A 14,138-nucleotide genomic window follows, 5' to 3' on the forward strand; every position below is an offset into this window, starting at 1 on the left:
TCATCTTACTGGGGGGGCAGGGGGCTCAATAATTTGCAGTACAGTTGTTGACCATGGGTAGAATTTCTTTATTTGTTCATAGCAGCAGAATTTGTAATAACCCAAACTTGGAATATGAATAACTAAGAAACCCAATCACATATGAATAACATGAAGGACTTCTTTCTTAAAACTTTTTTCCTCTTATGTTTTCTTAAGAAGAAACTTGAGCTTTAGTTTTAAGACTTGAGCTTTAGTTTTCTTTTAGCAAAAGTACCCACTGGCCTTCCTTTTTCTGAATGGTTAACTTTTCCTTTGCTACTAGCTTCTATATGTAACTTCCCCTGCCGGGCTAGCTTTGTAGGTGGGAGACAGATGACCAGGGACTCATGGCTGAGCTATGAAGCAGTATCTCTTTATTCATGTGGTACACAGCACAATCTAAGCTATCTCTAATCACAATCCTGTCCTTATATATACTCGACAAGTAGGGTGGAAACAGGATGTGGCATAGAGAGGGTGGAGCCAAAAGAGACTGGTAAAAATCAGGGTGACTACGAGAGGGGGTGGAGCAAAAAGACATTCATCGTGAACCAGTGGGGATTAAACCAATGCCCTGGAGGCAGGGTGATGCTTAGTTAACAGTGGTTATGTAAATAGAATACAGTGTTAAGCAGGGGGGATTAAACCAATGAAACAGAAGGAGTTTTAGAAGCATACCAACATTCCCCTATGATTTTTGTTAATAACCTGTTATCTTAGTCCTTCTGTATTTAGGTATTTTTATAAATCTAATACTTTTGTAGAATTTTATGGGGCATAGAAAGAAAGCAAATATAAGGGTATAAATGGTCTATAAACTAGCAAAGTCGGTTCTTAAAGATTTATAGCTGTCTCTGAAGAAAACATTTCTCTATATATTTTAAGCACACTCAGATCTCTATAGTTTCTTTTCTTATTAGAGATTTAATAATGATTAATAAGGAGGAGGCAAAGCCCAGATAGCAATTTGGAGACAATAACTCATGTGAGCTCCGAAAAGAAGCAGCTTCCAACTTGGGATTCTTGGGAGAGGCCACCAGGTTCCAGATGCTACCATGATGCCAACCAGACTTCCCTGGGCAGAGGACCCCACCAGTGTATCCTGGAGCCCCGCTTCCCTGGAGCCCCACCCCACTAGGGAAAGAGAGAGACAGGCTGGGAGTATATATCAACCTGCCAATGCCCATGCTCAGTGGGGAAGCAATTACAGAAGCCAGACCTTCCACCTTCTGCACCCCATAATGACCCTGGGCCCATACTCCTAGAGGAATAAAGAATAGGGAAGCTATCAGGGAGGGGGTGGCATACGGAGTTCTGGTGGTGGGAATTGTGTGGAGTTGTACCCCTCTTAACCTATGGTTTTTGTCAGTGTTTCCTTTTTATAAATAAAAATTAAAAAGGAAAAAATGGTAGGCCAGGGACTGGACAATAGCAAAATAAATAAGTAGAAAAAATAAAGAAATGATAATCAACAAAATCATGGGATTAGAGGGGTACAATTCCATACAATCCCTAAGGCCAGAGTTACATCTCCCCTCCCTTCTATTGGAAGTTTCCCTGTTCTTTATCGCTCTGAGAGTATGGACCAAATATCTTTATGGGAAGCAGAAGATGGAAGGTCTGGCTTCTGTTAGTGCTTCTCTTCTGGACATGGGCGATGACAAGTCAATCCATACCCCAGCCTGTTTCTATTTTTACCTAGTAGGATAGGACTCTGGGTAGGTGGGGCTCCAGGACACATTGGTGAGGTCACCTTCCCAGGGAAGTAAGGTTGGCCTCATGGTAGCATCTGCAAATTGTGGCTGAAAAGCACTAAGGTCTAAAGCAGAACAAACTGTTTATAATCAGGAATCTAAAGGTAAGAGTACGATAGATGAAATTTGAGATCTTCATGTTGGAAGGAGCTAGGGGGTCTATTTTAGGTTTATATTTCAAGGGGCCCATGACTTTACTACTTTTTGCCTGAGCCCAACAGCTAACATGCAGGTGGGTTAGGAGTATTGGCTAGGAAGATGGTGTCAGAGTTGAGGATAGGACTAGATCATTTGATGAGGGCAGAGAGAAGCTCCCAAATGTGGGAAAAGTATACAAATACCATTAACTGTAAACCCGGTAGATATGACCTAGGGCCCATGTCTGTTTATATTTAGCATAAGAGCTATGTAGCCTCTACATCCCTGTCAGTCTGAGCTCGCATTCTGTGGTCATAGCTAAGAATCTTCTAGCCCGCACTCATTTCAGGATCAGTTTTGCTCGATTGGCAGAATATGTTGACCCTGCCTCCCTTCAGAAAGTGGGGCAATTTCTACCATTGTTGCTCTACATTGAGGGCAATCAATGTCCTGTAGAAGCTCACAAGAGGGTTTATGATGTTGTTCCAGATGGAGAAGACCAGTGATGGTGGAGAGATGAATCTGTTAGATCTGGCCCATCATACCTATGTGCGAATCCAGGGATTCCTTGACTGAAGCCCCAGATGATGGGGTGGCCTGGTAGTGGCCAAAAGAGCCATCATTAAATTGTGCTGGTCTCTTGCCCTTATCCAGCTTTTGTAGTCCTTACTTATCTGGCAAGGTTAGACTTAAAGTGATTGAGGGAAGTGAAATAGGAAGTAGGTGATGAGGGTATCTATGTCTAAGTAGAAACTATTTGATTAAGTACTTTTGGGTGCCTTTTTTAGGTCTTCCTGCTTGCTTGCTTCATGCATTTAGTCCCTGTAGACTATTGTGCCCTTTTACTTTAAGGTATATATTTTTCTCCAATTTATGGACACTTGTGCACAGGTGCCCTATCCCATAGGCCCTAGTCTGTATCTAGGTTCTATAACTTTGTTAGGAAATGCGCTACCCAAAATGGAACTAAAGAGTCCTATGAGCTAGGAAAGGTCTCATCATAGTATTGAAACTGGAGGATTGACATTGCAGGCCTGCCATCTCTGGATACAGTCCGAAGTGGAAGGTGTTGAGGTGGCACTGGTTGCATTATTAGTTTCTGATCTCCGGTATTCTCCGCTTTACTGTTTTCTGCCTCTATAGAAAATGAAAGGGAGTCGGGCGGTAGCGCAGCGGGTTAAGCGCAGGTGGCACCAAACCCAAGGACCAGTGAAAGGATCCCGGTTTGAGCCCCCGGCTCCCCACCTGCAGGGGAGTCACTTCACAGGCGGTGAAGCAGGTCTGCAGGTGTCTGTCTTTCTCTCCCCCTCTCTGTCTTCCCCTCTCTCCATTTCTCTCTGTCCTATCCAACGACGACATCAATAACAACAACAATAAAACAACAAGGGCAACAAAAGGGAAAATAAATAAAATTAAAATATATATATTAAAAAAAAAAGAAAATGAAAATGAGGGGGCCAGGCGGTGGCATGCCTGGTTAAGTTCACACATCACAGCACACAAGGAGCTGGGTTCAATCTCCTGGCCCCGACCTGTAGGAGGAAAACTTCACAAGTGGTGAAGCAGGGCTCAGGTGTCTCTCTGTCTCTTCCCCTCTCTAACTCTTCCTCCCCTCTCAGTTTCTCTCTGTCTCTACCCAATAGTAAATAGAAGTATAATTAAAAAACAAAAAAGAAATGAAAATGAAGGAGATAGCCAAAAGATATGTGATGCTACTGGAGTATTTATAGATAAATAGAAACTAAGTGTGTGTGTGTGTGTGAGAGAGAGAGAGAGAGAGAGAGAGGGAGAGGTTGAGAGAGAGAGGGGTTGAGAGAGAGAGAGAGGAACAAGGAACAAGGCTAGGGATTAGAGACTATGTTTAGCAATGACTAATTCAAGGATCCTCTGTGTAGGAGAAGCCTGTTGGTGGACCATACATCCCGCTTCTAAACAGAGATCCGAAGGAGAGAAAGTTCGAATTGGAGATGACCTCATCCTCGTCAGTGTATCCTCTGAAAGATACCTTGTAAGTACCTTCTAATAACATGCACATCTTTCATTTGCAGATGATTTCCCTTTAGGCAATAGATAGCCAAAGAGAACTTGAACCAAAACAGGGCAGGAAATAGGAGAGTACACCTGAGAAGTGACTCCATGCTCTCCACTGCTATATTCTTATGAAGCCTGTGGTGTAACTGTGAATAATTCTTGCAGGTGATTGATTAAAGTATTGTATCCAGAAAATCCTACTAATAGCCCCCAGGCTTTTGTCCTGGAGAAAAATATATATATATATAATCATCCTTAAAAATTTGATCATGTTGTTTGGCTCTCATTCAGTGATGTATAAGCCAGCAGGAATGGTGGGATATAGAGCAATAAGCTCATGTTGGAGAAAGAAAACCGATGCACACGTTCATGGAATACCATGGTGTTTGTAGATGCAGGTGAGATTTCTGCAGCCAGGGTCAGGTACCAAGTGTGAGCATCACTGCTACCTACTCTGATCAGAAAAGGGGTGTAGATTAGGGAAGGGGTACATAAAGCAAAGCAAGGGGGTAGGGCCAGGAGATGGCACCCCCAGTAGAGTGCACACAGTACCTTACCATGCCCAAGGACTCAGTGGTTTCCCTGGTCCCCATCTGCAGGAAGGAAACTTCAATAGTGGTGAAGCAGGTCTTCAAGTGTCTCTCTATCCCTCTCCATCTCTATCTGACCCCTATGTCTCTATCCAATAAAATACAAATAAACCAACTGTTTTGAAAAAGAAATACCAGGGAAAATTGTTAAAGCTTCGCAGCTCCAATCCCAGTGGCAGTAGGGTATTTGTTCTTCCCGGTATAAGACCCCCCCCCCACTTAGTAGCTAGTTCTAGACTGGGTGGAGAAGTTCCCCCAGCAGGCTGTATAGAGTCAGATGGCAGTGAAACTGTTTCTTTGGATCCTTGAAATTCTAGATGAGCTCCCTTTGTCTGGACTGGCCTCATGATTTAAAGATCATCTTGTTTCTCTCTCTGCTGCAGCACCTGTCAGTATCAAATGGTAACATACAAGTGGATGCGTCCTTTATGCAAACCCTCTGGAATGTACATCCTACCTGCTCAGGAAGTAGTGTTGAAGAAGGTGTGGTTTCTCTCTCTCCCTCTCCCTCTCCCTCTCCCTCTCCCTCTCCCTCTCCCTCTCCCTCTCACTGCTTTACTCACTGTATGCATTCACTCCTAATCTTCAAGTCTGTCTTGTGCTGTAAATATTGTAAATAGTAATATTTTATGCTAATTTCTTAGCTTCTGTAAATGACTTGGTACACAGTAGGATTTTCATTCCTTTTAATTTCTCTCTGACATTAGTGGATGGTTGTCTGCTTTCAGTTATGGATAGTATGTGCATTCCTGTTATTAGTTCTTTTTATTTATTTCTGTTGTTGCTTTTTTATCATCACCAGGGTTATTGTAGGGAGGATTTGGTACCTACATGATGAATCCACTGTACCTAGTGGATATCTCCCACCCCCTTTGTTTTTGGATAGACAGAACTTGAGAGTGAAGGAGAGAGAGAGAGAGAGAGAGAAGATACCTGCTGCACTGCATCACCACTCATGAAGCTTCCCCCTGCAAGTGGAGACTGGGGGGCTTGAACCTGGGACCTTATACATAGTGACCTGTGCACTTCACCAGGAGAGCCACCACCAGGCCCCCTGATATTATTTCTTAAAGCTTCAGACTCTGTTGTTACTTTAGCACCAGAATATGTGCCTTTAGAACTGAATATGTGTCTTTACTGCTCCCACTGCCTTTTGATTTTTATTTGTGGTTATGAGGTGAAAATGTTTAGACCTCAGCAACTTCAGTCTTAGCAGGGATGGTTTCCAAGAAGCTGGTATTGTTTATATTTTTCCCCAAGGCATCTTTCCACACCACACAGGTGGATGCAGGATTTTATAATAAAGTGTTTTGGTCATTTGTTTTTAGCTGTATTTATGGAAAGTGACTTTAAAGTAATAAAATGAGATTTTTCTTAGTACTTTACCGTGGACGTAAGATCATCAGCCTGTGTTCAATTTATCCTATTTCATGGAGTGGGGGGTGGGGGCTGGGACTCTGTTTGTATAATAACTACACTAGTTTTATTCATAGGTAATACACAGCTTTACTGAATAGTCAATGTTAATGACCTATGGATTATTGCATTATATTTTAGCAAGAACAGAATTTAAAAAAAAAAAACTTCATATCACAGCCTTGTTTTTATTTTCTAAATATAGTAATGTCAAACCAGGAATTTTATCTTACGTTATGATGGTGGAAAATTGAGAATTACCAAGATGATACCCGAATTTCAGAAAAGATTGCAACAGAAATGACTAATCTGAAAACAGGTTGTTGTTTTTTTTAATTTTTTAACTCACCTGGCAACCTGTAGAAGGCTTTTTTTTTAAAGCCAGATATAGTTAAGATAAGAACAGAACATCAAAGTTCTGATCTTTTCTGCCACAATTAACCCACTGCCACCTTGAGTCTGTTGTCAATCATTCATTCCTCTTCTGTCAGGAATCAAACTGCTTTTAAATTATTCCCAAGGACATTTTGACTGAACCTTCATGTAGAAATTTTCATTTTCACTGTAGGAATAAAATTATCTTCCAGTCCTACTGAAGACTTGTGGAGGTTAATTAAGGACTGTTTACAAATCACAGCCAAAGGCCCTTAAGGAAGTGTTGAGTGCCCTTGTAGGCACCTCTGACTGGCTCAACACCTGAGTCATCTGGCCCTATAGGAAAGGCCCTTTCAGCACCCGCTCATGAAGAGCCCTCTTCAGCCCTTGAGTTTAAATGATCTTTACCCTGACCATTCTCTCATGACTTTCTTGTTTTTAGTTGCCACTAGAGTTACCACTGGAGCTCAGTTCCAGCACTACAAATCCAGACTACTGGAAGCCATTTTCTTCTTCTTTCCCTCCTCTCCCTCCTCCTTCTACTCCTCTTCCTCCTCCTCCTCATACTCCTTCTTCTACTCCTCCTACTTCCTTTTCTTCTCCTTTTTTCTTTTATTTGATGGGACAGAGATGAAAGAGGAGGGAGAGAGGAAGAGAGAGAGAGACCTGGAGGAGGAAGAGGGGGAGAGGGGGAGAGGGAAAGGGAGAGAGAGAGAGAGAGACCTGAAGAAGAGAGAGAGACCTGAAGACCTGCTTCACAGGTCTTCATGAAGCTTTCTGACTGCAGGTAGGGGCTTGAACCTGAGTCCTTGTACATGGTAATGTGTGACTCAGTCAGGTACACCACTGCCTGCCTGTCCTCTCTTGACTATTGTCCTGATAGACTTCAGTTAAACAAAGTTGTGATGTACCAGTGCTTGGTGGTTTTTCTCTGTATGGACAAGATATTGAATGAAAAGGGCTAATAATGGACTTCAATTTGACTACAGTCTCATTTTTTTAAATAATAAAATATTTGAGAGCTGGATAGTTTAAATTTTCTAAATAAATTGTCTGTTAGGAATTCTAATGTGGGGGGGGGTAGAAAAATGGCTATGCAAATAAGCTGTCATGCCTGGGGCTCCAAAGTTCAACCCCTTGCCTCACCATAAACCAGAGCTGAGGGGTGCTCTGGTTTAAAGAATAAAGATGAGTGGCACGGGAGTCAGACAGTAGCACAGCGGGTTAAGTGCACGTGACACAAAGCGCAAGGACTGATATAAGGATCCTGGTTGGAGCCCCCCAGCTCCCTACCTGCAGGGGAGTAGCTTCACAGACGGTGAAGCAGGTCTGCAGGTGTCTATCTTTCTCTCCCCCTCTCTGTCTTCCCCTCCTCTCTCCATTTCTCTCTGTCCTATCCAACAATGACGACATCAACAACAACTACAACAAGAAAACAACAAGGGCAACAAAAGGAAATAAATAAATAAATAAAAATTTAAATAAAAAAAAACATTTTTAAAAAATGAGTGACACATGCATCCGGTTAAGTGCACATAGTACTAAGTGCAAAGACCAGGGTTCGAGCCCCCTCTACTTACCTGCAGGGAGTTGGGGCTGTGGATCTTTCTCTCCCTCTATTTCCTTGTCCTCTCTCAATTTCTATCTGTCTTATCTAATATAAAAGAAGGGGAAAGGCAGTGGATTTATAGTATTGTGGGCATGGAGCCCCAGCAATAGCCATGGTAGCAGTAAAAATAAGTAAATAATATGAATTGAAAAGAATGAGGGAGAGATCTCCCAGGACTGATGAAATAACTCACTTAGTGTGCTATTTTGCTATGTACTTGACACAGGTTCAAGCCTGGTTCTCACCACATTGAAGAAAGCTTCAGTGTTGTGGTCTGTCTCTTTCTCCCTTCATTTCTCTCATCTCTCTCATCTCTCTCATCTCTCTCTCTCTCTCTCTCTCTCTTTCTCTTTCTCTTTGGCTTTATATTAAAAAAGGAATTCCCTACAGGGGAGTCAGTTGATAGCTTATCCAATAGATTAATCATGTTACTATGTGTGAAATCTCAGATATGAGCTCCTGCTCATCATCTGTGGACATGTGCAGGGGCAGTGTCACAAGTAGTGAAGCAGGGTCTCTCCTTCTATTTCTACCTCTTTTCCCCCTCTCTACCTCTCTTGAACCAAAAAAAAGAATACCCCACTGGGAGTGGTGGAATCTCATATAGGCTCTATAGAGCCTATCAGTAACCCTAGTAGAAAAAAAGAATTCCCCTAACATGAATCAGGAATTACTTTAATGCAAAAACACAGCTGGCAATATTAATATAATGCTTTACTCAGATTAAAAAAAAAAACCTCTGAAGTATCAGACCCTGTATTGGATTCCCTGGTAAGACCCTTTTCTCTTTGTGTATGACTTCTCATTCTTATGGTTTGAACTCTGCATTCAGGATAGGTTTTGATAGCCCCTACCATGATCCAATTACGTGATTTTACAAAAATCCTGGTGCAGACACTGAGATTAATATTAAGCCCATTTGTCTCTTGAGGACAAAGTAGCCTGGAGAATTTTTTAATTCAGAGGGATCACAAATTCCTTTTCTTTGTGTTAGGTAAACCTTATTTGGACCCCAGCTTCTATGCTCTGAAATAAGGCCCAGAGATTATTTGAAAACTAATTGGTAATGGCATCCTTGAAGATCATTGTTTTCTAGCTGCTCTGAACTCTCTGACTACTGACATTTCTTTTTCACCCTGAAAGCTAAATTCTTGTTGATAGTGTGTCCACTTAGAAATAATGCAACACCATTCTGATGTCCTTTTGTGCTGTAAGCATAGTAGCCAGATTCAGTCTGTATTTATTAGAGGCATTCAAAATCCATCTCTTCCTGAGACAGGTCTTAAGAACAGTTTGCTATCCCTCTCCCAGATATCTTCTCTCTTTGCCAAGACAGACACTTGATTTGGGTTTTTCCATAAAGTGTACACATCAAGATTGTAAGAGTTTATCCAGGTGTTTGGTGTTAAATGGCTTACATCCTAAACAGCTGAGAAATCCTAATTTTCTTTACCAGTAGCAGCCTAATTTCCCTTTTGGTGTTTAGTGATACAAACTGACACTTCTTTCACCTTACCCTTTGAAACTTGATTTGCTCATCTCCAAACTCTGTTTAACGTTCAATTTTAGAGTTGTTTTTTACTTCTCTGCTGAAGGCTTGGCTCATGGAATCTATAAATTCTCAAATGTTTCTTTCTTGGTGTTTTTTTTTTTATATATATATAATTGATTCTGCTTAGCATGAGTTTACCCTTTTAAAAAAAATTGGTGTTTTCTTTATTAAACTTTCCATCTGTTTGTGAGAGAATTTAACTCTCTTCTAGGATACCTGCTTGGTGGGCATGTAGTACGCCTTTTCCATGGTCACGACGAGTGTTTGACAATACCGTCTACAGACCAGAATGACTCCCAGCACAGGTAAGCCAATATCATACCTCTCTTTGCTCTGGTCTCAGGCATGCCAGAAGAGTTTGCCCTTGGATGTAACCAGATATTAATTATTTAACTGTTGGCTAATTGACAAGCCTCCTTCCACCTCTGAGTTAATTTGTAGAATACAAGTGGCAGTCCACTAACTTAGCTTACTGGAACAGCTCTATACATAGCCTGCTGCTTTAGGCAAAAGATTCTATCATGATTCCAAATGCCTTCATTCTCTTGGGTTGCTCTCAAGTCTGAGAGGTTTCAACTAGCATTAATTGTAGATTGAAGCACACATTTTCAGGACAGAAATGAAACTAGTGATTTTAATGAGCCTGTGCACTTACACAAATAATTCATCAGGCTTTTCAAAGAATCATCTCTATTGTTGTTTTATGTGATGAATAATTAAGGTGAAGTTTGGTAGTTTCACTTCATTCCCACATAGGACTGGAATAATCAAATATCAGTAACATGTGCTGGGCTTATCAGGGATAGTGTGAAAGGCAACATTTAGAAGGAGCTGCTGCAGGTGGCGCTTTCTCCTCTTATCTAGTTGACCCCTTGAGGTGTATTCGTCAAAGATTCTAAACCAGAACACAGAAGATAGTAATCCATGTTCTAGATTTATAGTCAAGGATGTTTTGGTGTTCTGCTCATCATTAAAGGACCAGAGCATAAACTGTGTGATGCCTGCAGCAATAGAAGTTCTGTTAGATTCAGAAAAATAATGAAAATTAGATTGTATTTGCAACATCAGTAAGATTGATTTACATGTTCTACATTCTTTATTTTCTATAATGATTATTAGTTGTATTTCTGTTACTTTGTTTCCAACAAGGAATCAGCGCCATCAAAATAACTCAGGATAGTATGCTGCTTTGCCATGTGTGCAGCCTAAGTTATAGCCTAGCCCACACCAGATTGAAGGAAGCTTTGAGGTTGTGATTATCCTCCATATCTCTCTCTATCTATCTCTATCTCTATCTCCATCTATTTATCTCCCTTTCCCTCTCCTTCTCCCTCCCTCTCCCTCTCTTGCTCTCTTCCCCCCTCTCTGTCTTTATCTGAAAAAAAAATTGGTGGAATTACATTGTTTCCTGTATACCTTTGAACTCTGACTATTGGGATTCCTTTCCTTATCCTTAGAGCTAAGTGTTTGTTGTCCACTCAAAAATTCTGGCATAGCAGCCAGGTCTGATCTGTATTTGCTAGATGCATTCATGATCTAGCTGTTCTTGAGACAACTCATTTAGTAACAGTTTTCTACTCTTCCAAGAACTGCTTTCTTTCTCAAGACTGAGATTTGACTTGTTTTCCACAAAAGCATACACATCAAGATTGTACATAATTATTCAGGAGTGTTGTTTACATCCTAAACAACTGAGAGATTCTTGTTTTCCTAACCAGTAGCAACTCCATTAGAAATCACTTGAGTCAAGCTCCCATCAAAGATCACACATAGGCTGACTTCAGGTGGAAGCTTCAGAACCAGAGTCATCAGCATTTCTCCAGGACTTAACCCTTATTTGATGTTCTGAAGGACCCCTGTGAACAATGTCCTTAAAAAATATGGTTTAACATCTTGAAGCTATGCATTGCTAACATGTTGTTTTGAGTCTCTTCCTATTTGCTCTGTCCTCTAACTATCCCTTCAGGGAAACAGATGTGGCCTTGAACAGTATGGAAGACATGTAAAACTGGCTCATTAATTCACTCCCCATCTCCCTGTCCCTGGCCCGGTGGTTGACATTGACCTCTGAGTAGGGAAGATAAGATAACCTGATTTCCCTTAGAACTAAGGGTTCCCTATCCTATATAATGGCACATGATCAGATTCAGTTACATCTTTTTTTAGTAGTGAAACTCTATAATAACACACACACTCTTTTTAAAAGCTTTTTTTTTTCCTGATTCACAAAGGCAATAGATAAAAAAGTGAAGCTTTAAAATGCTCTTTGTAGAGGTATCTACATCTAAGATAGAACCCATCATCACTCACTTGTTCTGTCTTCTAATTCTTATTCTCCTCTTAGGGATAAGAATTTGGAAAAGGTGTGTCACTAATCCTGTGCCTGACCTTTCCCCCACCTCTCTCCCCTCCCCAGCAACCCACACCTGCCATAAGTTTAGAAGCAGCTTCTAAACTGCTTATATAATCCAGGCAGAACCTATACACTTGATGAGACTTGTTATTTGGTGGGCATGTCTGTCAAGCAGTTCAGGATCTTGACTAAAAGGAAAGGCTGGCAATTGTTTGAAAGAAGGTTCTGGGAAAACTGAGAGATGGCAGAATACTTCAAATGAACCCAACAAAGTATATATGCCATTGTTGAAGGAACTACAAAGGCAGCCTTCCCTTGGTGGCAAATTCCTAGTGTATCTAGTTTTGTATTTTTCAAAAATTGAAATTCATAAATAAAAGACTATTTTAGTGGCTGAGAGGTGGTTCACCCAGTAGAATGCACGCATCCTCATGCATGAAGACCTGAGTTTGAGCACCAAGCCATCCATTGGAATATCTGCAGTGGAATGGTGCTAGAGTCTCTCCTTTCTATCTCTGTCTTTGTCTCTTTCCCTCTATCTAAAAGATAAAAATGCCCACCAGGATTGGTGGAATCATGCAAGCACTGAGTGGTGATTCTAGTATCAAAAAAGAAAAAGCACGAAGAAGAAGAAAGAGAACTACACCTTCTTGTTCTTAAAAACTAAATAAGGCTGTATCTTTCCTTTGCAAAGGAGGAAAGGGTTTAGACTGGCCTGAGCAGGCAACTATTTAGTATACTGGAATCTGAATTTTTATATCAGCTAGTCTCACTGTTAAAGAGTTAGCACGGGAGTCGGGCCGTAGCACACCAGGTTAAGCGCACGTGGCGCAAAGCGCAAGGATCAGTGTAAGGATCCTGGTTCAAGCCCCCGGCTCCCCACCTGCAGGGGAGTCACTTCACAGGCGGTGAAGCAGGTCTGCAGGTGTCTGTCTTCCCCTCTTCTCTCCATTTCTGTCTGTCCTAACAATGATGACATCAACAATAACTACAACAACAATAAAAAATTAATTAAAACATTGAAAAAAGGTAGCATTATTTCCTCTCCAGGTCAGGTTAGTGATAAGCTTCATTATTGTCTGGTGGTGAAATGTGAACTCAGAACTAACCAGGATGGCTAGGAGTTGATCTGAATGAATTATTAAAGAACACAAATAATAAATAGAAAGTGCATGAAAGGATTCTAGCAGCCACTATGGCATTGAAATGATTTCTTTACAAAGAAACTGGCTTAGTAGAGGAAATCATTTCTATCCCCTCTAAGGCCTGCGAATATCCAGGCCAGGCACAGACACTGACTATCCCAGGGTATGGTCCTAAACCAACAGCCTAGCATTCTGTACTCTGATCCTTTGCTCTGTCTTATTAAACACCCTGGAGTAAGTCACTTAACTTATTGCAGCCAAAGTGAAGCTGTCAGCCAAGCTTTCATAGCACCTCGGCTTAACACCCACTCCACTCCTCTCCTGGGGTGATGGTTTGAAAGAAAAAGAACAGGTTGTTTCAACCTCTGTAACCTTAAGCTATCAAACACAGTAAACCGCCTACTTTTCTTTTTTTTTATTTTTATTTAAGAAAGGATTAATCAACAAAACCATAGGGTAGGAGGGGTACAACTCCACACAATTCCCACCACCCAATCTCCATATCCCACCCCCTCCCCTGATAGCTTTCCCATTCTCCATCCCTCTGGGAGCATGGACCCAGGGTCATTGTGGGTTGCAGAAGGTAGAAGGTCTGGCTTCTGTAATTGCTTCCCCGCTGAACATGGGCGTTGACTGGTCGGTCCATACTCCCAGTCTGCCTCTCTCTTTCCCTAGTAGGGTGTGTCTCTGGGGAAGCTGAGCTCCAGGACACATTGGTGGGGTCTTCAATCCAGGGAAGCCTGGCCAGCATCCTGATGGCATCTGGAACCTGGTGACTGAAAAGAGAGTTAACATACGAAGCCAGCAACAAATGCTGGAGAGGTTGTGGGACAGAGGAACCCTTTTACATTGCTGGTGGGAATGTAAATTGGTACAGCCCCTGTGGAGAACAGTCTGGAAAACTCTCAGAAGGCTAGACATGAACCTCCCATGATGATCCAGTAATTCCTCTCCTGGGGTTATACCCCAAGGACTCCATAACACCCAACCAAAAAGAGGTGTGTACTCCTATGTTCATAGCAGCACAATTCATAATAGCTAAAACCTGGAAGCAACCCAGGTGCCCAATAACAGATGAGTGGCTGAGAAAGCTGTGGTATATATACACAATGGAATACTATGCATCTATCAAGAACAATGAACCCACCTTCTCT

At 41.6% G+C, this 14,138-nt stretch overlaps 1 protein-coding gene across 1 annotated transcript in view; it reads left to right on the forward strand.

Annotated features, from left to right (window-relative positions):
- The window catches only part of RYR3 (ryanodine receptor 3), a 691,732-nt gene that overhangs the window by 295,315 nt on the left and 382,279 nt on the right, over nucleotides 1-14,138 (forward strand). The window contains exons 6-8 of the mRNA XM_060175180.1: nucleotides 3,809-3,921; nucleotides 4,918-5,017; nucleotides 9,698-9,791. Coding sequence (XP_060031163.1) covers nucleotides 3,809-3,921; nucleotides 4,918-5,017; nucleotides 9,698-9,791 — 307 coding nt within the window. The remainder of the gene's footprint in view (nucleotides 1-3,808; nucleotides 3,922-4,917; nucleotides 5,018-9,697; nucleotides 9,792-14,138) is intronic.

The sequence above is a fragment of the Erinaceus europaeus genome, chromosome 16, assembly GCF_950295315.1.
Source record: "Erinaceus europaeus chromosome 16, mEriEur2.1, whole genome shotgun sequence".
Classification (NCBI taxonomy): Eukaryota; Metazoa; Chordata; class Mammalia; order Eulipotyphla; family Erinaceidae; genus Erinaceus; species Erinaceus europaeus.